Source organism: Trematomus bernacchii, unplaced genomic scaffold (assembly GCF_902827165.1).
Source record: "Trematomus bernacchii unplaced genomic scaffold, fTreBer1.1, whole genome shotgun sequence".
Taxonomy (NCBI): Eukaryota; Metazoa; Chordata; class Actinopteri; order Perciformes; family Nototheniidae; genus Trematomus; species Trematomus bernacchii.
This window is the reverse complement of record NW_022987699.1, coordinates 185,124-210,552: the sequence shown is the minus strand read 5'-3', so window position 1 is coordinate 210,552 and position 25,429 is coordinate 185,124. Positions and strand designations below refer to the sequence as shown.

At 44.9% G+C, this 25,429-nt stretch overlaps 1 protein-coding gene across 1 annotated transcript in view; it reads left to right on the top strand.

Annotated features, from left to right (window-relative positions):
* The window catches only part of LOC117490057 (NACHT, LRR and PYD domains-containing protein 9-like), a 38,344-nt gene extending 13,236 nt beyond the window's left edge, over positions 1-25,108 (top strand). The window contains 11 exon segments of the mRNA XM_034139648.1: positions 16,199-16,282; positions 16,385-16,501; positions 16,620-16,733; positions 18,551-18,629; positions 20,416-20,644; positions 21,006-21,380; positions 21,383-22,808; positions 22,915-23,088; positions 23,320-23,493; positions 23,876-23,922; positions 24,026-25,108. Coding sequence (XP_033995539.1) covers positions 16,199-16,282; positions 16,385-16,501; positions 16,620-16,733; positions 18,551-18,629; positions 20,416-20,644; positions 21,006-21,380; positions 21,383-22,808; positions 22,915-23,088; positions 23,320-23,493; positions 23,876-23,922; positions 24,026-24,558 — 3,352 coding nt within the window. The 3' untranslated portion in view covers positions 24,559-25,108.
* Positions 25,109-25,429: the final 321 nt, after the last annotated feature.

Sequence of the window (25,429 nt, the reverse complement as noted above, 5' to 3'; positions counted from 1 at the left end):
GAAAATATTTTTATTGATTTAAAAAATAGTTGTATGTATTGATTTAAATTTACATGCTTCCGCTAAGAAAAATAGTCCGTTGTTACCGTTTTTTAAACAGTCAGAATGAAACGGCAGCTCTCAGCTGTGTGTTTACACTCCTAATGGCCCATCACAGCTCTCTCCCCCCCCTGATCTTTCTTTTCCAACAGTTAAGTTAACTGTAGCTAACTTACAGTTAGTGAAGTAACACTTTTTTTTGTGAGTCACGACCTCGCTGTTTCATTCTAACATAACGCTCCAAATATGACTGTTTCCACTCGGACTTCAATACAGCAACACCATTGTTTGGTTTCCATGGTAGCGTGTCTCTTTAGTAGCGTGCACTCCTTTCCTGTAAATTACAGGTCCAGCCAGGCAAAACAGTAATATGAAATATGAACGTTAGTTTTTAACTGAAATAATCCAATGCAGAGGCAATAATGTTATATAAAACATTATTTATATATATAGTCTTAAAGTTACAACCGGCCCTTTGAGTGCAACCTTAATGCTGATGTGGCCCGCGATGAAATTGAGTTTGACACCCCCTGCTCTAGGTAATGGAAATGTGAACATGGAGGTGTAAAGATGCGGTTGCAGGTCAACACAAGACAACACATTAACTATTTAAATGGTCATAAGACATACACTGAGCACTTCCTTGGCATCAAGGTAATCACTAGAGAGAATACATTTGTGGAATAATAATCTTTTCTAATACTGTGGACATGAAATAGAAATTGAGGAGCTACATTCCTGGAATATGTGTACTGAGTCATGCTTTGTTGCGAACACAACAGTGGGGAGCCTTTGTTGCAGTCGCCTCAAAAGACAGAAAAGAGGGAGCCATGCGCCAGTCTTTGAAGCTGTCAATCTCTTCTGTCAAAGACCATTGCAAGACTATTTATGTTTGGATTCTCACTTGAGGAATCTTAACCTGAGCCACAATAAATTGTCTATAAATAGATTCCCAACATCTCAGTTGTATTAAAATGAATAAGGCCATCTTCACGAAAAGTTCAAAAGCAGCCCCTTGCCATTCTGTCTAATGTTATCTTTGTGCTTTTGCTGTGCTGTCCCTCCTAACCAAACTCGGGGTGTGTGTGTGTGTATGTGTGTGTGTGTGTGTGTGTGTGTGTGTGTCTTTATGACTCAGAATATGAATAAATTGGGATTTGATATGGGGGGGGGGTTCTGTTAGAAGGTGCGACGGGGGAGGGGGGAGAGAGTTAGACGCTCGTGAATTGTCAACGGGGGGGGGGCCTCTCTGCACGGAGGAGCCGCGGAGAAGTGAATCACAGTGATCTGCTATTTTAAAGTAAATTCAACACATATCGACCCTAAATATAGCATATATTAAGAACGAGAAAGTGTTAACATCGTTTTTTGTAAACATATGACCAATGTGCGAGGGTGATGACATCAGAGCATCGTCCTATGGGCTTAGCCCCGGACAGGTACAACAGGTATTCACTCAGAGGGGGGTAGTTACCCATTTACATGTCAAAAAGCAACATACAGTAGGCGGGTGGGGGATGGTGAACGTTTACATTTCTCTACAGAATACATTTAATTTAAGGGGAGCAGTTACTGAGAAGTATATAATGAGAACTGCTACCAATGGTGGCCTATTTAGTTTATTAAGAAATACATATTTGTAGCTTTTTTTTTATCTGCAGTAGGAAATGCAGAGAGTAGTGACAGGGCTGGTCCAACCTGATCTGTAAAGTGATCTAACTAAGTGCTATTCATTTTCTTGACGGGGAAGTGCAGTGTAAATGGGGGGCTTATATGCATTTGAAAAGCAATATAAATCACACAGTTCGTATACAATAGGCATTAAAAGCACCATCGATAACCATTGCCCTTCTCCTATTCAAACCAAAAGAGAAAATGCAGATATTACACTCTGAAAAGAAAGGGTAGACATATCTGTACTCTTAGTGCCAAGTAGCTAAGCTATTCATTCGCAGAAATGTAAAGTGATCTATCTAAGTTCTTTTCATATTCTTGACGGGAAGAGTTAGTATACAATAGAGTTAGAGTTAGTATACTTTAAAAGCCTTCTCCAAATCAAACCAAGATATCTTGGGTATTCACTCAGAGGGGGGTCGGTGAACCGGGCAGAGTTTTTCGCCGGTCAACGTGTGTGAAAGTTTAAAGTTCAATCTTCCTTATTGAGCTTTATAACAAATGAATAACGACTATATATTATAATAAAACTATATATTGAGCTTTAAAACAAATGAATAACGAATGAATAACGACTATATATTATAGGAAATGAATAACGACTATATATTATAATAAAACTATATATTATTATAAAACTACATATATAGTTATATAATAAAACGACTATATATTATAATAAAATAAACACCGGCTGTTGTTATGCCTGCTTTACTTACTCCGTTCTCCGCTTAAGTAATTATGCCGTTACAAGCTTCATAGTTGTATTTATCATCTAAATTTGCCGAAACAAGTTTAATATTCTGAAAGCCAAGACTTTGTTTATTTGAAATCAGATGAAAACAAACTGTAACGGACCCATTTTATTCATATTCCGAGTCATAAAGACTTTATTTAAAATAAACATTTATAACTAGTTTAGGTTGTTTGAGAGGTACAGCTACCATTCTTTAATTAGATGTTTGATAAGTGCATGCAGATCACATAGTAAAACACGTACACAGATACATTATTTTGTATTTTTATTAAATTCGACAATGTCAATTTCACTTTCCACTATGTCCACCGTTGTTTTTCACAACCAATGGCAGAACTTTATTGAGGCCTGTAATTAGTCAACTACAGGTCTCTTGGGTCAGTCTTTTTCTTCCAAAAAGCTTGTGACAAGATGTTATTGCTCTTGGGGCATTAAAAACAAGATTTTAACTTTAGTTTTTTATATAATATCTGCATTTTCTATTGTGAAAAACTAAGTCTTAGTTTGGCCATAGTTATTTAATATATAGCGCCATCTCCTGGTTAAACCCTGAAATTGGAGAATAGTGGGAGGGCCTAACATTCCTGGATACTGGTCTTTGGCAGGTCTTAGGCAGGTAACTGGCTGGCAGTAGGCAGGAAGCTGTATGCTGGCGTCCAAAATAAGATGCCCCATCTGTAGCAAACAAAACGTTCCTGCTAAACGACTTCTTCACCTCTCGTGAACTGGATTTTATGTTCCTGACGGAGACCTGGGCCCACGCTGGCGAGTATACACCGTTCTCTGAACTTCTTCCTCCTGACTGTACATTCTTCAGCTCCCCCCGTGCCACTGGCCATGGTGGGGGCATAGCATCAGTGTTCAGAGCTAACCACCAATGCCGATTGCTTCACCCTGTATCTAGCTATGCCAGCTTTGAGTTGCAGCTTTTTGAACTGAACCCGGCCTCGCCTATACTCTGCGCAGTCATGTATCGTCCGCCAAAGTGTAATAAGGATTTCATAAATGACTTTTCTGACTTTCTCCGGAGACTTCAATGTCCATGTGTGTTGCGAGTCCAAACCTCTGGTTAGGGACTTTTTAAATCTCCTTGATTCCTTTGGTCTCGTTCAGTCCGTGGCTGGCCCAACACACGAAAAAGGACACACTTTGGACTTAGTATTATCGTTTGGACTGTCTGTATCTGTGGATGAAATATGTGCAGCAACGCGTATCTCAGACCATTTACCGGTTCTGTTTACAACCTACATCCCTTCCGCAGGAGTCGAATCACGTGCCCCGGCGCGTCATCTGCGTTCGATTAACCCCTTGACTGCCTCACAGTTTTCTGATGTTTTTAATGCTTCTCCGATCTGTAAATTAGATGTGAACTGTGCTTTTAATGCTGATGAGCTTATCTCCATGTTTGACTCGACATGCACACTAATACTGGATTCTGTTGCTGTTAGGGTTTTGTATTTATGTTTTCTTTTTTCCACCTTTGTTTTGAAATGTTTCCTCCTTGTGTCTTCTCTGTTCCTTCTTCCTGTGTTTGCCTTCCTGTCGTTAGTTTCCCTGGTGTGTCTGATTGTCTGATTGTGTTCACCTGTTGCCCTTGTGTTTCTGCCTCTCTGCCTTTCTGTCTTGTCTTGTGATTACCCCTCCCTGTATTTAGTCTTGTCTCTTCCTGTGTTCCCCTGTCGGTTCATTGTTGATTTTTCCTGTCTTCCTCCATGTCAGTCACGGTTGTCTCTCCTGTCTCCCTCCATGTTGGTCACGGTCAGTTTTTGTACAACCAATTTGTTTCATGCCATGTTTTTGTTCAGCTTTTAAAATAAAGCTCGCTTTTTGTTTCGAGACCTTTTACCTTTTTTGATAGTCTGCATTTGGGTCCTACCCTTCCACGCATCCTAACATAATGAACCGACCAATTATGGACCCAGCGGATTATGTTTTTGATTTTGATGCTGAATTGCTTTCTCTGGATTACTCCCTTCGATGTCTTTATGCTGTGTGGAGTGGAACCTCGACTAGCAGGGAGAAAGAGGCTGTCCTCAAAAGAGCACAAATGGAGGTGGATAACGTGCCATGGCTGTGGAGCTCTTTGCCTGAATTTCTCAGAGTTTTTACTAGCAGCCCTGAGTGCCAGCTTCAAGCCTCAAACCCCTTCTCGGGATCCCGCCTTGCCTTAGGAGGTCCACGGAGCCTCCAAAGGGTCTCTAGGAGACGCAAGGCCAGGATTCCAGCCGTGGCCCCAGCAGCCATGGTTCCAGCCCCAGTTCTGGCCCCAGCAGCCATGGTTTCAGCCCCAGTTCTGGTCCCAACAGCCATGGTTCTGGCTCCAGAACCGGCCCATACAGCCATGATTCCAGCCCCAGTTCTGGCCCCAGCAGCCGTGTTTCCAGCCCCAGTTCTGGCCCCAACAGCCATGGTTCCGGCTCCAGAACCGGCCCATACAGCCATGGTTCCAGCCCCAGTTCTGGCCCCAGCAGCCATGGTTCCGGCCTCTGTTCCGTTCCAGCACGCCAATTCTCATGAACATGAGCAGGCGTGGCGAGACTTTGAGGAAAGCCAGCAGTCCTTGGCTCTATACTTCTCAAACCTCGCTGCTCAGGTCTCAACTTTGACGTCTTCTGCTGCATTTCCTGTCTCCTCCAATCCACCTGTGGATTCCACTCCAACCCTATGTCCTGTGCCGTTGGAGGTCCCGCCGACTACTCTCCTGCCGGGGGTCTTGCCAACTCCATGTCCTGTCCCGTTGGGGGTCCCGCCGACTACTCTTCTGCTGGGGGTCTTGCCAATCCTATGTCCTGTGCCGTTGGAGGTCCCGCCGACTACTCTTCTGCCGGGGGTCTTGCCAGTCCTATGTCCTGTCCCGTTGGGGGTCCCGCCGACTACTCTTCTGCCGGGGGTCCTGCCAACCCTATGTCCAGTGCCGTTGGAGGTCCCGCCGACTGCTCTCCTGCCGGGGGTCTTGCCAACTCCGTGTCCTGTCCCATTGGGGGTCCCGCCGACTACTCTTCTGCCGGGGGTCTTGCCAATCCTATGTCCTGTCCCGTTGGGGGTCCCGCCGACAACTCTCCTGCCGAGGGTCCTGCCAACTCCACGTCCAGTATCGTTGGAGGTCCTGCCGACACCTGTTCCGCTGTGGGTCCTGCCAACCCCTTGTCCTGTCCTGTTGGGGGTCCCGCCGACAACTGCTCCACCGGGTTTCCTGCCAACACCAGATCCTGTCCTGTTGGGGGTCCCGCCGACACCTGTCCCGCCGGGGGTCCTGCCAACACCAGATCCTGTTCTGTTGGGGGTTCCGCCGACACCTGTCCCGCCGGGGATTCTGCCAGCTCTGTGTCCTGTTCTGTTGGGGGTCCCGCCGACACCTGTCCCGCCGGGGGTCCTGCCAACTCTGTGTCCTGTTCCGTTGGGGGTCCAGTCGACACCAGCCCTTGCTACATCCGTGGTCCCATTGACACCAGCCCATGTCTTGTTCGGGGTCCCGTCTGCGCCTGTCCGGTCGGCTCCGGTTCCTGTCCGGTCGATACTGGGTCCTGCCCGTCCTCCAGTGTTGTCCTGTCGACGCCTTCCTGCCCGGCCTCCGGAGCTGTCCCGTCGGCGCTTTCCTGCCCGGCCTCCGGAGCTGTCCCGTCATGACCTTCCTGCCCGTCCTCCGGAGTTGTCCCGTCTTGACCTTCGAGCCCGGGCCCCTGAGTGCCGCGGTCTTCGCCCTCGAGCCCGGTCCCCTGAGTTCGCCCGCTGTGGCCTTCGCCCCTTTTTGGACTCTGCCTTGCCCCTGGGCCGTCCGCCCGGGACCCCTTCCGGGCCCGTCCTCCGGACCCCCTCCACCCGCCCTGTTGGTCCTGGTTGTGCGTCCCTCCTCCGGGCCCCCTCCGTCCACCCTTCTAGAGGTTTTGGACTTTTGGGGGGGGGGTTTTTTGGGACGTCTGGAATCCGTCCCTTGAAGGGGGTTTATGTTAGGGTTTTGTATTTATGTTTTCTTTTTTCCACCTTTGTTTTGAAATGTTTCCTCCTTGTGTCTTCTCTGTTCCTTCTTCCTGTGTTTTCCTTCCTGTCGTTAGTTTCCCTGGTGTGTCTGATTGTCTGATTGTGTTCACCTGTTGCCCTTGTGTTTCTGCCTCTCTTACCCCAGCTGTGTCTTGTCTTGTGATTACCCCTCCCTGTATTTAGTCTTGTCTCTTCCTGTGTTCCCCTGTCGGTTCATTGTTGATTTTTCCTGTCTTCCTCCATGTCAGTCACGGTTGTCTCTCCTGTCTCCCTCCATGTTGGTCACGGTCAGTTTTTGTACAACCTATTTGTTTCATGCCATGTTTTTGTTCAGCTTTTAAAATAAAGCTCGCTTTTTGTTTCGAGACCTTTTACCTTTTTTGATAGTCTGCATTTGGGTCCTACCCTTCCACGCATCCTAACAGTTGCTCCTTTTACGCTTAGACGCACCAAAGTTCTCTCAGAGCCGTGGCTCAATGACTGTACTCGTGCTCTCAGACGCGCTTGCAGGCGTGCTGAGAGAAAATGGAAAAAGGATAAACTCCATGTCTCCGTAGAAATCCTTCGTGCTTGCCTTTCTGACTACCAGACGGCAGTCAAAGCAGCCAAAACAGAGCACATTTCTCTGTTAATCTCCAAAAACAGCCATAAACCTCAGGTTCTTTTTAATGTCCTCAACTCGATCATTAATCCCTGTGATGTTTCTTCTATTGTCCCATCGACTACTCTCTGTGATAAGTTTCTTACATTTTTTATTGAAAAGGTATCTGCTCTTAGGCTAGCCCACACTAGTGCTACCCCAGATCCTGCTCCTTTTCTGTGCCCTGCTGTCCTCGACCACTTTGAGCCTGTATCCCTCTCTTCTCTCTCGGATGTAGTCAAGCACCTGCGGCCGACAAACTGCACCTCTGACAGCATTCCCTCTCGCCTTCTCAGAGATGTTTTTGAGTCAGTTGGAGCAAGTATTTTATTACTTATAAACACCTCTCTTAGCTCAGGATGTGTCCCAGCTGCCTTCAAACATGCCGTGGTTAAGCCACTCCTTAAAAAGAAAAATCTCGACCCCTCCATTCTCGCAAATTTTAGGCCCATCTCCCAGCTACCTTTTTTATCAAAAGCCCTGGAGCGAGTAGTCTACGCCCAGCTGCAGTCTTTTTTAACCACGCATGGAATCCATGAAAAGTTTCAGTCTGGCTTCAAACCCATGCACAGCACTGAAACAGCCCTTTTAAGAGTTTTTAATGATCTGCTCCTAGCCGCCGACTCAGGTAGCCCAGCTGTCCTGGTGCTGTTAGACCTGACAGCTGCCTTTGACACTGTGGACCATAGCATCCTGCTGTCACGGCTTGAACAGTCCGCTGGCATCACAGGCTCTGCCCTTGCATGGTTCAGGTCCTACCTGACAGACCGTAGCTTCTCGGTACAGCTAGGTGCCTTCTCCTCTGCCAAAGCCCCTCTTACCTGTGGGGTTCCCCAAGGCTCGATTCTGGGCCCCATCCTTTTTCTACTGTACATACTGCCCCTAGGTTCAATACTCACAAAACATAACATTCCCTTCCACTGCTACGCCGACGATGTACAGATCTATCTGCCTCTCAAAGCAAATGTCACACACTCACTACAGCAGCTGATGGACTGCTTAGCAGAGATAAAATCCTGGCTGAGCAAAAACTTCCTCAACCTCAACGAGAGCAAGACCGAGGTCATCTTTTTTGGACCGCAACCTCCAGCCTCTCCGGTTGATATTCTGGGCTCTATCAAAAAAAAACATCCTCCCCTCGGTCATGAACCTTGGAGTGACCTTCACCAGCACTTTTAAATTCGACAAGCAGGTCAGCACCGTAGTAAAATCCTGCTTTTTTAAAATAAGACTATTGGCCAAAACCAAGTCGTATTTATCTTTTAAAGACTTAGATAGGGTTATTAACGCCTTTGTAACCTCGAGACTGGACTATTGTAACGCTCTGTATGTGGGTATGGACCAGGCCTCAATCAAACGCTTACAGCTAGTCCAAAACGCTGCTGCACATTTGCTGACTGGCCACAAAAAGCGCGACCACATCACCCCTATTCTGGCCTCACTACACTGGCTTCCAGTTCGGTTCAGAATTGATTTTAAAATCCTTTTATTTGTTTTTAAAGCACTAAATGGGCTGGCTCCGGCCTATATAGCTGAACTGCTCCAGCGATACACCCCAGCCAGAGCTTTAAGGTCTGCTGACCAGCTGCTGCTGGTAGTGCCCAAGACCAGGCTTAAAACCCGAGGGCACCGAGCCTTCTCAGCAGCTGGCCCTAGGCTCTGGAACACTCTGCCCCTCCATGTGAGGTCGGCCCAGACCCTAGGGGTTTTTAAATCAAAACTAAAAACACACTTCTTCTCTCTGGTTTTCTAGTTAGAGCGGAGCACGACTCCTGACTTTTCCGTGTGTCTTATTTATATTTTGTTTTTTAAGATATATCTGTTGTAATTTATTGTCGTTTATTGTGATTTGTAGTAATGTGTTTTTATTACATGTACAGCACTTTGGCTCGACCAAAAATCGCTTTTAAATGTGCTATATAAATAAAACCTGATTTGATTTGATTTGAACGTCAGTGACGGCAGGCTGAGATCCTCACCGCTGATTGGCTACCGCTGATTGGCTACCGTGAGATCGCGTCACGCGAATATGACGCTCGAGTTGAAAAGATTGAACTTGAGCGTTTGTCGCGGTCCCCTTCAATCGCCTCAATCGCGCTGCGGAATTCGCATCCACCGCTTCATGCTCGCCGTCGGAGCGAATTCGTGTCTGTCCGCGTCCCTGCATTGACTTTACATGTAATCGCGCTACCCCCAAACATCGCATCGCGTCCGGTGTGAACGCAGCATTAGGTCTAACTCTTATGGCGCATTTCCACCATGGCGCGCAGCGCGGTTTAAGCGTGCCGTGTCGTGCCGTGCCCGTTTTTGGTTGCGCTTCCACTAGGCCTAGTTACGGCCCGGCCCGGCCCGGGGCCACTTTTTCACCTCTTTTCTGGCCCGACAAAATTGTGGTTCTATCGGGGCCAGCAAACAGGGCTGAGTCGGGCTGAGTCGGGCTGAGTATGCTAAACTAGAGAGAGAATCGCTGGCAAGGAGGCTACAACTACAACAAGATGAACATATTTGACCGTGATTTAATTGTAATACACGTTTCAAAAATGATGCCGAAGTAACAACATACTGATACCGGTTAGTAAAAACCATGAATTAATGCTTTGGCAAGTTTGCAGACAGACGGCAGGCGAAAAACCTTTTAAAATGCCTGTTTTCTAGATGGAGATTGGCTAAGCTAACGCAGTATATGCTCCGACCGTCCACACTCACAACAACGGCCTATACAGACATAAATAAAGCAGCGACTGTATTCACCATGACACAGGCAGTCTGTGGTTTGTACTTGTTTAACTTCTGTCTAGTTTCTGAACATATATGAGGAGCTGTGAGCTCTGAGTGCTAACAGCTAACGGCTGATGTTGTTTTTCTGGGGTTCTCATTGAAGATGACGTCACGGCTCCGCCTACACTGCGTTACTATAGTAACTACCCCAGTTCCTAAACTGTAATGGAAGCGCAGCATGAAGTGAGCCGGCCCTGTTAAGGCCCAACGCGGCCAAGCAGTACCGAGCGAGGCCGAGGCCGACCGTGTGGTGGAAATGCGCCATTTGTGTATTTTGCTCAGCTCAACGGTCCGTCACAGCGGTGGAGCTGTGATCCACTCGCGTTTATGTCCAAATATATCAGATCTGGCTAGTTCTAGTTAATTATATGAATGCCTACTTATCAAATGACCTAAACAATAAGCGTTGCTTGGCAACGGCGTGTGGCCGCAAAGTATAGCGCAGCATTATGCATATGTTTATATGAGGGGTCAAAATCCCATGCTCATAAAATGCTCATATCTTTTTTCCCACGCCCCAAAATAAATAAATATACACATTTTAGGAAAAGTAACGAAGTTTGAGGAGTGTGGGTTTTATATTAACAGAGTTACACATATTTCAAAACGCGAAGTGTAATAACTGTATATCAAGCCACACTTATTGTTTTTACTTCTTTATTTTAATTGTATAATGTCAATAATGACTTTTCTTGCTGTCAGTTAGGGGGAGAGTAGGGGCTCAGAAAACTGAAATCTGTATTGTTTCATAATTTTTTCCTTCAAATGTTGTATTATTTTCTAAACCACACACTGTTATTTACTCAACAATAAGACACAATTATCCTTGTGTTTATTTATTTGCTTGATTGTATAATGTCTGACTTTTGGAGTCCGTCAGGACCGAGGGTCTGAGCAGCTCATAGTAGTTGCTTTAGAGAATTTTACACCCGGAAGTAAGTATTCTCTCCACTTTGCTTGACAAACCCCATGATTAGTCCTCAAGCTCTGTGATTGGATGTTGGAGTGGCAGTGTGCTAAGATTACGCCGAGCTTCAAACAGCTCTTTGAAATGGAATGAAACCACGGAAGACTATCCAAAATAGGATTTGAATTAGTCCACCCCCTTCATTTATTGAATGTTCAATACCTGACAAGGTCGGAGATGAAAAACTTGGGTCGCAGGTTCCTCAACAGTGCATTACAAGACATCTATCAATATGTGTGTACCTCCACCATTAAACATAATCTGCACATTTCTTATTCTATCTACATACATCTTATAAGAGTATAATTAATATGTATAATATCAGTTAAAATAAGTGCTTCAACATAGCATTCAACATTGCATGAAAGTTGATTGTCAAGTCCCAAAACGAACCATGCAATATATTAAACGTTAAGTACTTTGTCAGGCTTAATATTTATCTGTTGATACCCCCAATGCTTTTTTCTTATTTAAAAGAAGATCTTAACCTAAAGTATTCTTCAATGTTTAAATAAAGTAATACAAATAATTATTTTGTCTGTTGTGCGCATCCTCCTATAATAATAATAGGTAAGGTAATATCTTTGGACATCCGGCACTAAACTGTTTTATTGTAGAGATCACTTACAGTATCTTCTTGATTTTTTCATCTATATTTCTATCATTGACCTTCTACTTTCCCGCTAATTTGTATGTACTCCTAATATTTTTATGTTTTCATCAAATATAACATATTCAACAAAAAAATGCAATAAGGTGCTTTAACCACTAGGCGGGTTAAAAAACTGTCAAGTTTACAGTGTTAACACAATAAATGATACTGCTGTTTCCGGTTTACTGACCCTGTATTTTGTTATCCACACATATGTGACCTGCTCTATCGAAATCAGTCGCATTGACCCGAAGACACATTTTGACTTGTATACACTATTGGAAAGAGGAGATTCCCAGCTTTCTAATGATATCATGATTGTTTTTGTACTCCAAATATTAAGCAAAATATGTCACATTATATAATGACTGTCACCGAGTCATCATTTTGAGAAAAAGGCCTTCAAAGTTTCCTCTTCTCTGGAATCCATCGATCTGATTGATTATTAGCAAATTATCAAAATAGTCCGGAGGGAAAATATTTCCGTTTGGATTACTGATCTGGGGGAAGCTCGCGAGTGTGTGTGTGTATGTGTGTGTGTGTGTTTGTGTATTTTTGCGTTTGTGTATATTGTGTTTGTTTCCCTGGGAAAACACTCACGAGAAACACCGGCTGTTGTTATGCCTGCTGTGACGTCAAGTTGCTCCGTTCTCCGCTTGTAATTATGCCGTTACAAGCTTCAAAGTTGTATTTATCATCTAAATTTGCCGAAACAAGTTTAATATTCTGAAAGCCAAGACTTTGTTTAATTGAAATCAGATGAAAACAAACTGTAACGGACCCTGCTGTGTTATCTATGATTACTATACGCCTTACATTCATAATTTCAGCCGGAGGGAGGGGGGGCAGCGCTGCGAAAGAGCAGATTGCGAGTGAGAGGTGCCTGTCATCTTCTCTTTACAAGCTTCACAAATGTATTTATCGTGTGATTTTGGAAATAAAAGTTTCATATTCTGAAAGCCAAGACTTTGTTTATATAAAATCAAATATCATTTCCTAACCCTAACCCTAACCCTAACCCTAACAGAGTCACAAAAGGTCAAACCAACAATATGACTCACTCTGATCCCTCCTGTACACTACCTGATGGGGCCCAACCACCTGCTCACCCCCCTGTGGGGACCAGCGCTTCTGTCATGCCTAATCCGATCCCCTCCACCCCCTTTAATTCTCCCCCCAACACCTCTCAACTCCCCACTTCCTCAGCCATGTATGCATGCAGATACCACCTACAAAAGAAAAAATCTGATTGGTCCATTCAAGTAAACAAACCAATACTCTTCATAGGGGATTCAAACCTGGCCAGAATCCCCAAACACTCACACTCCAACATCCAAGTGGACAGTTACCCCGGTGCAGCAGCGTTCAATATTATGAAATTACTGACAAAGACAGCTCCCATCCCCACAGTCAAAATGGTCATCCTCTCTTTTGGACTCAACAACAGGGAGCAGGATGCCCACCGCACCACCCTCAAACAACTCCGATCCATATTCCGACTGGCCAAAACAGTCTTCCCCGGAGCGACCCTCTACTTCCCACACATCCAATACTCAACCTCCTTACCCGCCATGCATCAGCACAACCTGGACATCATCAATAACACCCGCTTCACTGACGCCAAACACCTTGCAGGCATTTCAGACGACATCTTCACCACCAGACAAGACATCATACACTGGTCCCCGGAATCAGCTTCACTCATTTTTTGCGGCTGGCTACAACAACTACAACTGGATTTCTGATTACTCCCAAAACCAACCCGGGACACACCACAGACCCATTCACACAACACCCACCACACCCGGACCTGGGGTGGAACTCACCATCAACCCTTCTTAACCTGTCCAAACTGTTCACCCCCTCTGCAGCTCAACAACAGTTACTGCAGAGGGGCCTCACATTCATCCCCCGTCCCCCCGCATTCGACTGGGAGGAACTTCATAGGGACCTACACCAGTACCACAGACGCATTAAACTAATCGATTACTTTGACCCCAACACACCCCTCCAACCCAGACTCTTTATGCACCCCTCCAACTGGGAACCCCTTACCTCACAACTACACACCAGCACACAGACACTCATACACACAGACCTACAGGCCCTGCGCACACATCGGCCCCCATCGGACGTCCCAGACAATCTGACAGGGGCCGAGCACAGGGCCCTCACACAACTCGCAAACAACACAAACATCATCATCAAACCGGCCGATAAGGGCTCCAAAATAATAATCATGGACAGACACTCACACATTACTGAAGCACACAGACAACTACACAATGAGATACATTACAAACTTATACCAACATCCATATAACTACAGACACAGCAACTACTTCGGCCCATCATCACCTCCCTTTACACCAACAAATTCATCTCCTCAAAACAAAAAGACTACCTCTTCGGCCCCGACAATCCACGCACCCGCCTATTTTACCTTCTTCCCAAAATTCACAAGGATCCCTCCACCTGGACTATTCCCTATGAGGTTCCCCCCGGTCGACCCATCGTCTCGGACTGCAACAGTACATCCTACAACATCTCCCAGTACGTGGAACACCACCTAGGCCCCCTTTCTATAAAACACCCCAGTTACATCCGAGACACATACCATTTCCTGCAACTGATCAGACCCATGGTCGTCCCTAATCAAGCCTATCTATTCACCATCGACATTGACAGCCTGTATACCAACATCAACACCATCCTAGGCCTGCAAGCAGTGTCCTCCACCTTCACCCACAACCCGGATCACCTCAGACCAGACTCCCACATCCTCCAATTACTCTCCATCTGCCTCAACAACAATGATTTTACTTTTAACAACCAACACTTCCTGCAAATTCACGGGACGGCCATGGGCCAACGCTTTGCACCCTCATATGCAAATATCTATATGAGCGAGTGGGAGCGAGGGGCCTTGGCCAAATGCACCCTCCTGCCATCCCTCTACCTCCGTTACCTGGATGACATCATCGGCATCTGGCCCCATCCCATTACCTCCTTTCCCCAATTTCTCAACACCCTCAATAACCACCATCCCTCCATAAAACTCAAACACACCATACATGCAGATGAGATTAACTTTCTGGACACAACACTCTTTTTCCAACCGCTCAACCACACACATAAGAAGATATACACTAAAGTATACTTCAAAGCCACAGACACACACTCACTCCTTCATAAATCCAGTCATCACCCCAAACATACATTTGCAGGAATAATAAAATCCCAAATAATTCGATTCCACCGCATCTCATCCACATTTTCTGACTTTGAACATGCCACACACACTCTATTTCACAGCCTCCGCACCAGAGGGTATTCCCAACGGTTCCTCCGCCGGCTAAAAACCTCCACCTTGGCCTCCCTTGCTCTCACTCGCTCCTCCACCACCAGCCAGTCTCCATCCCAGGTCCAACATCCGGGAGAGTCCATACCCCCAGTCCCCCCTAGACATCCTAACCCTAACCCCCCAGCCCTAACCCCTAACCCTAACCCTAACCCCCCTAACCCTAACCCTAACCCTACCCTAACCCTAACCCCTAACCCTAACCCTAACCCCTAACCCTAACCCTAACCCTACCCTAACCCTAACCCTAACCCTAACCCCTAACCCTAACCCTAACCCTAACCCTAATCCTAACCAGGGTTTGCATCCCCAACCCCCCTGCCCTGACCCTTCCCATTCCCCGACTGGGACCGTGGACCTCCCGGAACCCCACATCCGCCCTCACACACGCCCTTCTGACCCAGACCCCCACTTGACGGACCCCCCCAGACTCATCCCCCTGGTTTCTACCTTTTCACACACTACCTCCAGGCTACATCACACCCTCAAACGCAACTTCCGGACATTACAATCACAACACCCACACTTCACCCACCATAGGATTATCCTAGCACACAGAAAAAACAATAGCCTCCAAAACATACTGATACGCTCGAAGTTTTCCACACACATAGTCGCACCACACGCACCTCACAGCCAACACTACGCCCCCAGAAAATTCATACACAACCATTACAGTCAAACTGGCTTCCCCACCCTCGGCTCCTTTTCCCTGGAAACAACCAACGTTGTATACATCATTACCTGCACCACCTATGTTGGAGAAACCGGTCATTCCATCCTCATCCGACTCAAACAACATCTGTATAACATCAGAGAGGGTCATCTCACAACACCACTGGTCCATCACTTTCAGTCCCATCCCGCTGTCAGCATAACCATCTCAGGTCTGGAGTCCAATGACCGCTGGACTATTGGGCAGAGGAAGAGGGCGGAGAAATTGTGGATTCAAAAACTGGGCACCACCATCCCGAGGGGGCTAAATGACAGCTGACACCCAAACATTCTCATACCACACAAACCACACATTACAACACCCATCCACAGACCAATAGGCCAGTGCACACAAATCATAACCATGAATCACAAACCCCAACCATAACTCAAAACCTAACCCTAACCCTAACCCTAACCCTAACCCTAACCTCCACAGCAGGTATGCCGCTCGTCCATTGACTTCTCTCATTCTTGATATTGCTGATAAACACACTTCATTGTAAATCTACGTAGATAAATACAGTGTGTTTGATTTAGTATAAGCTTACACAGACTCCCTTCTTGTTCATTCCCAGATCCAGTGTGCGACAGAGAGGAAGGAGCAGTAATGAGCATGTTGTTGTGTTTGTGTTTAGGAAGGACACCACAACAGATCCACCAGGAATCTACAGAGGACCTTTGAACCTGCCAACCTGCAAGATGGAAACCACTGATCCAAAGTTACTATTTATCTTATCAGTATTAACATATTCAAAAGTCAGCTTCATTTTCAGCAGAGTTTCAGTGCACCTTTGCATTCATCATGTTTTTGATCCTATCAGGATCCACCATGATGCAGACTCTCCTGGACCTGGACCCAGCTGTGTGTCCATGAGGAGTGACCGGTCTATGCCTCGACCTATTACGTTTGAAGATGGAGAGCATGATGATAGTCCAGAGTAAGAATTTAAAGCAAAAGTCATTTTTCTTTTTCTCTATTCAAACGCTTGAAATTCAACATAATTATCAACAAAGTTGCATCTTCTGAACATTCATCAGTGATTGTGTTTCTATCAGGATCCACCATCAGAGACCAGACTCTCCTGAATCCAGCTGTGATTCTATGAGGAGTGACCGGTCTATGCCTCACCCTCTTACGTTTAAAGATGGAGAGCATAGTGATGGACCAAGGTATGAATTCAAGTTATTTTGTTGTTCGCTTTAAAAACTTTATTATTTCTACATCATTCTCAGCTGCATTTTATTTCCTGCACATTGTAAAGGAGTTCTTGAAGCAAAGAACTGAACCACAAGGAGAACACAGCAGAGCTTCAAACTGATGTCAGACACTGAAGATTTATTGCACTTCTTACAGTCTGACACAATCACCACATTCAAAACTGTCCTGTTCGGATCAGCCTACTCACTTTAGTCCTCCGGTTTGTTTATCAATGCTACTTCCTGTCCCCAGTCTGCTTTCCATTGATGTCTCTTTTTCTGTCTGCCCAGCCTGAATTTTATATGTTGCTGTTTTTACTTGAGTGTTTCTTTGATGCAGTGTAAGGTGTTCTCTCTGACTCATGGCATATATTGAGTCCTATCAGTATCTGAAGGAGAGAATGTTTACAACCTTTCTTTATGCATATTAAGAAGTAAGAAAGGGGTCATCTCTTAACCCAGCTGATGAAGAGAGCCTCAGGAAACAGCCGCCAGCAAGTCTTCATACAATAGGGCGTCCAAACCCCAAGGCCTAATAACTGCTGTCTGTACAGACAAACAAGTTTAATCATTCTTTATTACACTTTCATCAGTGATTGTGTTTCTACATCTACATGCTACCACTGGCTCAGATAATGAAAAACAACAAAATAAGTTACCATAGCTATGCGGATGACACACACATTTACATAACAATTTCACCAGGAGATTATGCTCCAATTCAAACACTGAGTAAGTGCATTGAACAAATCAATGACTGGATGTGTCAGAACTTTCTCCAATGAAACAAAGATAAAACTGAGGTAATGGTTTTTGGAGCCAAGGCAGAACGTATAAAAGTTAGCGCTGAGCTTCAGTCTGCAATGTTCAAAACAACAGATGAAGCCAGAAATCTAGGTGTAGTCATGGACTCTGACCTGAGTTTCAACAGTCACATTAAAACAGTTACTAAATCAGCCTACTATCACCTAAAGAACATATCTAGGATTAAAGGACTAATGTCACAGCAGGATTTGGAAAAACTTGTCCATGCTTTTATCTTCAGTAGACTGGACTACTGTAATGGTGTCTTTACAGGTCTCACTAAAAAATCTATTAGAAAGCTGCAGCTAATTCAGAACGCCGCTGCTCGAGTCCTCACTAACACTAAGAAAGTGGATCACATCACTCCTGTTCTGAAGTCTTTACACTGGCTTCCTGTGTGTCAAAGAATAGATTTCAAAATATTGTTGCTGGTTTATAAAGCTTTGAATGGTTTAGGCCCAAAATACATGTCTGACCTACTGCTAAATTATGAACCATCCAGAACCCTCAGGTCTTCAGGGACTGGTCAGTTTTCTGTCCCCAGAGTCAGAACTAAACCTCTAGAAGTTCTGACTACTTTTAAATCCAGGCTGAAGACTTTTCTTTTTGCCACTGCTTTTAATTGAGCTGTTCTGAGCTTAAACTGCACTGTAACTTTTATTGTTTTTTCTTTTTTTCTATTAATGTTTATTGTATTATCTTTGCTTTTTAATGAATGTTTTTAAATGCCATTTTCTTAATGTCTTTCATTTTTGTAAAGCACTTTGAAAGGTACTATATAAATAAACTTGCCTTGCCTATAAGGATCCACCATCTGAGACCAGTCCAACGCACATTATTCTTAAATGGTATTATATTTAGAAAAATGAAATAACCATGGACATCTTTTTTCAAACCGTATGTCCAGTTTGAAGGAGGATCCTCAAACACACACATTAACTCTTAGTTTCTGTATTTGTTTTACAATCCTCCTCTTCGCTCCACAGAGTTCATCAGCAGAGATCAGAGGGTCCTGGTGGTCCGTCTGCCCAGCAGCATCAAACTCACCTGGACTCCATATTTATGGTGAGTAGACGTATAGCTACTCCTGCTGACTACAACAGCCACAAACTCACTACTGAATTGTGATCAATACGGTCTTAATATGCATTATTTTGTATTTACAATTGTCGTTTTAAGTGTATAAGTGCCTCCCAATGCCACTCAATACATAATGGAAGTTGCATGTTTGTTTGCTTTTACTTTTAGAACATATCACTCAACGTATTGGGTTAATAGAGCAGCCTGTAATGATTTGATAAATCACCCGAGAGCGTTGCTAGCTAGCAGCAGCTTGCAGTCCTGTGAGGGCACAGCAGCCGTGTGCGATGTGTGAAGAATATGGAGGGGGGTGAGGGGGGTTGGTTCAAGGACTAAACGGTCAACGCAGTGGATTTACAGATGAGCACATGGAGGCAGGAGTTCCAGATCATTGTTTTTATTGTAATTCGTTGATTCTTGTCTTAATTGTTGTCTGGTTGATCTGGTAGGAAAGTACAACACATCTTAGTTCAAACATAATATTCATCCTTCAAATTATATTCCAGCAAAGCAGTTATCTTTTTACATAATTATATGTAATGTAGAAATAAAGTAACCAAATGCAGTGTAAACGGTACAGAAAATAGGGAGGTAAACTACTCAAGCTGCTATGAACATACAATACAAAGGAGAGGAAAACTTATTGATTATTTACTCAGACAAACAATTGGTTCTCAAGAGTTGCATGAGGCAGCTTCTTTGTTCACGGGGGAGAGGGTTTGCCACAGGTGAGCTGGCTGCCTTTATAGATCAGCAGGAGGAGGGAGCAGGTAGAGGGAGGTAGGAGTGGGAGAGGGATGTTCCCCAATGGGCGTGTTCTCAGTGTACAAGACGGTAGGGTAATTAAGGGATTGTCTGATTTGAGAGACAGGGCCATCTCCATGCTGCAGTCTGAACACATGATCTGTGGCTCCCTCCAGTTAGAGACACAAGGAACAGCTGGCACAGTTATAACACACACACACACACACACACACACACACACACACACACACACCACACACACACACACACACACACACACACCACACACACACACACACACACACACACACACACACCATTCACAGCTTAACCATATACGCAGGGGTGGGCAACCTTTTTCCTCTCAAGGGCCATTTCAATTTTTACAACATCCTCCGAGGGCCGTACAAATGATTGAACTCAACGTCTGCTTAAAAAAACTAAAGTCACAACCCATTCATCATCCTTACTTTCATGCTGTGCAAAGAAAAAGCAACCTCTTAATCCAGATATTTTACCATGACTCGCGCATGCATGCACGGTTGTGGCATGACCACCACTCAATACTGCCTTGAGAGCTTTTACTTAAACACATTTCTCCGGCATCCCAAATATCTATTTCACCAATGAATTATGTCATGTAGAACGCTCATTGCAGATTAGTTACACCTCTATTGTTAAATTGAATACAATTATGCAAATACAGAAGTGCCACGTTGAAAAATAAAAGTTCATTCAACAATCATTAAGGATCACGTCTTTATTATGAATTGTGTAAGAGCCACACACATCAGCATGTGAGTATGTGTGTGTTCATGCTGGATTATATTATTACATTACCAGGCATTGTATTTGTTGTTCCTGTGAAGACAATGCAAACATTCAATTGCTGAACACTCGAGAGAAGGTATTTTCTACGGGTAGGAACAAACGTCAGTGTAGCTGTAAGACATAAAATGCAAATGTAAGGCAGGAACACGATCTGATGTTGACTAACAGTTCAAGTTTACATTTTATTCTGTTCCAGCTGCTGGAGGAGAACATTGTCACTTTTGTGAAGAACGAGCTGAAGAAGATCCAGACAGTCCTGACTTCAGATTACCCAGAATGCTTAGAGAGTCAGAGTGAGGATGAGGAGGAGTTGGACGATGAGGATGAAGAGCAGAGGAGGAGCAGCAGAGAGGCATTTCTGAACATCTCACTGCACTTCCTGAGGAGCATGAAGCAGGAGGAGCTGGCTGAGCGTCTGCAGAGCAGTAAGAGGATTTAACACATTTAACATGATGGAGAGGAGATGGAGGAAAGATGGGAGGAGGTTCACTTTATAAAACGTTGTCTTTAATCAGTGAATATGCTTATTGGTTATTAAAACATTAATTAAGGAAGTAACAAAACGTTGCACTGTAAATATTTGTATGGGTATATTACTAATAAACAAGCTAAACAGTTAATTATGATGATATGAAACTTGTGAAAGTTAATGTTCGCGATAAATCGGGTAACCTTAACGCGCCAAAAATAGCGCAAATGAATCACTTTACCAAATTTGATGTATTTTGTTGACGCTGACTGACATCTTACTTACTTTTTAATCACATTTCTTGTTTGTCCACTCAGGAACTGCTGCTGCAGTCTGCAGACGTAAACTCAAATCCACCCTGAAGGAGAGGTTCCAGTGTGTGTTTGAGGGCATCGCTAAAGCAGGAAACCCAACCCTTCTGAACCAGATCTACACAGAGCTCTACATCACAGAGGGGGGGTCTGCAGAGGTCAATGAGGAACATGAGGTCAGACAGATTGAAACAGCATCCAGGAAACCACACAGACCAGAAACAACCATCAGACAAGAAGACCTCTTTAAAGCCTCACCTGGAAGAGATGCACCAATCAGAGCAGTGATGACAAAGGGCGTGGCTGGCATTGGGAAAACAGTCTTAACACAGAAGTTCACTCTGGACTGGGCTGAAGGCAAAGCCAACCAGGACATCCAGTTCACATTCCATTCACCTTCAGAGAGCTGAATGTGGTGAGAGAGAACAAGTACAGCTTGGTGGAACTTGTTCATCACTTCTTCTCTGAAACCAGAGACGCAGGAATCTGCAGGTTTGATCAGTTGCTGGTCGTGTTCATCTTTGACGGTCTGGATGAGTGTCGACTTCCTCTGGACTTCCACAACACTGAGATCCTGACTGACGTCACAGAGTCCACCTCAGTGGATGTGCTGCTGACAAACCTCATCAGGGGGAAGCTGCTTCCCTCTGCTCGCCTCTGGATAACCACACGACCTGCAGCAGCCAATCAGATCCCTCCTGAGTGTGTGGACATGGTGACAGAGGTCCGAGGGTTCACTGACCCACAGAAGGAGGAGTACTTCAGGAAGAGATTCAGAGATCAGGAGCAGGCCGGCACCATCATCTCCCACATCAAGACCTCACGAAGCCTCCACATCATGTGCCACATCCCAGTCTTCTGCTGGATCTCTGCTACAGTTCTGGAGGAGGTGTTGAAAACCAGAGAGGGAGGAGAGCTGCCCAAGACCCTGACTGAGATGTACATCCACTTCCTGGTGGTTCAGTCCAAAGTGAAGAACATCAAGTATGATGGAGGAGCTGAGACAGATCCACACTGGAGTCCAGAGAGCAGGAAGATGATGGAGTCTCTGGGAAAACTGGCTTTTGAGCAGCTGCAGAAAGGCAACCTGATCTTCTATGAGTCCGACCTGACAGAGTGTGGCATCGATATCACAGCAGCCTCAGTGTACTCAGGAGTGTTCACACAGGTCTTTAGAGAGGAGAGAGGACTGTACCAGGACAAGGTGTTCTGCTTCGTCCATCTGAGCGTTCAGGAGTTTCTGGCTGCTCTTCATGTCCACCTGACCTTCATCAACTCTGGAGTCAACCTGCTGGCAGAAGAACCAACAACCTCCTGGCTGCCTAAAGTCTTTATGGACAAACCTAAACTAACACATCTCTACCAGAGTGCTGTGGACAAGGCCTTACAGAGTCCAAACGGACACCTGGACTTGTTCCTCCGCTTCCTCCTGGGTCTTTCACTGCAGACCAATCAGACTCTCCTACGAGGCCTGCTGTCAAAGACAGGAAGCAGCTCAGAGATCATAAAGCAAACAGTCCAGTACATCAAGAAGAAGATAGAAGAGGATCTGTCTGCAGAGAGAAGCATCAACCTGTTCCACTGTCTGAATGAACTGAATGATCGTTCTCTAGTGGAGCAGATCCAACAGTCCCTGAGATCAGGAAGTCTCTCCACAGATAATCTCTCTCCTGCTCAGTGGTCAGCTCTGGTCTTCTTCTTACTGTCATCAGGAGAAGATCTGGACGTGTTTGACCTGAAGAAATACTCTGCTTCAGAGGAGGCTCTTCTGAGGCTGCTGCCAGTGGTCAAAGCCTCCAGGAAAGCCATGTAGGTGATGAATCGAATACAAACAGTATGAAACAGATTGTTTATATGTCATGGATGACAAATAACAATTTATTTTCTTTTTCTTTTTTTACAAATGATTCTTCAGGCTGAGTGGCTGTAAGCTGTCAGAGAGAAGCTGTGAAGCTCTGTCCTCAGTCCTCAGCTCCCAGTCCTCTAGTCTGAGAGAGCTGGACCTGAGTAACAACGACCTGCAGGATTCAGGAGTGGATCTGCTTTCTGCTGGACTGAAGAGTCCACTCTGTGAACTGGAGACTCTTAAGTCAGTATTTAAAGTTTACCCCGTAAGCTTTTATTTGCTTAATTTAATTAATTAATTAATAAAGTGTGTGTGTGTGTGTGTGTGTGTGTGTGTGTGTGTGTGTGTGTGTGTGTGTGTGTGTGTGTGTGTGTGTGTGTGTGTGTGTGTGTGTGTGTGTGTGTGTGTGTGTGTGTGTGTGTGTGTGTGTGTGTGTGTGTGTGTGTGTGTGTGTGTGTGTGTGTGTGTGTGTAGGCTCTCAGGCTGTCTGGTCTCCAACAAAGGCTGTGTTTCTCTGACTTCAGCTCTGAGCTCCAACCCCTCTCATCTGAGAGAGCTGGACCTGAGCTACAATCATCCAGGAGACTCAGGAGAGAAGCTGCTGTCTGCCCTACAGGAGGACCCTCACTGCAGACTGGAGACTCTCAGGTATGGACAGACCGTCAGCATGAAGAACTTCTTGTTTCTCTTAATTCTGTTCAGAGAAGTTTTAAAGCCTGAGTAAGGAAACACACTGATCCCTTAAAATCATATTGAATTGAAACATTTATAAGTAACATTAAAATTGGGGAGGTAAAATCATTTTCATTATTTATCATGCATGTGTTGGTTCTCTACTTAGGTCCTTCTGTTTCGGACATTAATAGTGATCACTTGATTTGTATTCTATCTCGAACCACCAGTAGGATCAAATCTCTGTTGTTTTGGGAAATATCTGAACTTGTGTGCAACACACGAGAACACCTGTTCTTACACCTATAAGATGTTATAATGCATTAGAAACTCATCCTGACTGTGTTTCTTTCTCCAGACTGGACCATGGTGGAGAGAAGTGGTTAAAACCTGGTCAGAGGAAGTGTAAGTGGATTTATGTTGTCTTATGATGACAAAGAAATAAACAACATCAGTACAGTTCATATTGTCTGATGATAAACTGCTGACGTGTCTTTCTCTCCATCAGATTCCTGTGAACTCACACTGGACACAAACACAGCACAAAGACAACTCAAACTGTCTGACAGCAACAGGAAAGTGACACGTGTGAGAGAGAAGCAGCGATATCCTGATCAACCAGAGAGGTTTGACTTCTATCCTCAGCTGATGTGCAGAGAAGCTCTGACTGGTCTCTGTTACTGGGAGGTCGAGTGGAGCGGAGGGGTTGATATATCAGTGACTTACAGAGGAATCAGGAGGAGAGGACGCAGTGAAGAGTCACTGTTTGGATGGAATGATCAGTCCTGGAGTCTGATCTGTTCTGGTGTTGGTAACTCTGTCTGGCACAATAAGAGAAGAACCCTCCTCTCCTCCTCCACCTCCTCCTCTGGTAGAGTAGCAGTGTATCTGGATCGTCCTGCTGGCTCTCTCTCCTTCTACAGAGTCTCCTCTGACACACTGACCCACCTCCACACCTTCAGAACCACATTCACTGAACCTCTCTACGCTGGGTTTCGGCTCTGGTCACATGACTCCTCAGTGTCTCTGTGTTCTCTGTAGGAGGAGACCACTTCCTGTCCTGTGGTCTGAATGTTGAAGATAGAGAAGGCTTCACTTTGGTTAACATTTGGCTCAATGATTGTGCGTAATTGAAGAGGCATTTAGTTATTCTGCTCCATATATCTCTGTAACGGAGATGATCCCAGGTGACATAGATCTCAGACTCCATTACCCTTTATATGGCCTCCTCATTGGTGAAGCACATTGTTTGCAACACATCTGAACATTGGATATGCATTCCTGGGTCGCAGGAAAATATATGCAGTTATACAATAAGTAATTGGATAACAGTTAGATGTATATCTTCTGGGGGATGCTAGTTTTTCTTTCATACATGAATTATATATGGATTATTTAATGTTTGTTATTTTGCAGTAATGTTTGTTATTGTTTAACTTGTCTTCATCTTAATTGTAAGCACGTGTCTGACTGTAGCACCCCAATCAATGGTACCTCCTAAATAGTGGGGGTCTATTGGCGCATTTCCACCGCAGGCCTCGCTCGACTTAGTACGGTTTTGTTAGGCCTTGTTAGGCCCAGCTCACTTTAATGCTGCGTTTCCATTACAGTTTAGGAACTGGGGTAGTATCTATAGTAACGCAGTGTAGGCGGAGCCGTGACGTCATCTTCAATGAGAACCACAAAACCAACATCAGCCGTTAGCTGTTAGCCCTCAGAGCTCACAGCTCCTCATATCTGTTCAGACACTAGACAGAAGTTAAACAAGTACAAACCACAGACTGCCTGTGTCATGGTGAATACAGTCGCTGCTTTATTTATGTCTGTATAGGCCGTTGTTGTGAGTGTGGACGGTCGGAGCATATACAACGTTAGCTTAGCCAATCTCCATTTAGAAAACACGCATTTTAAT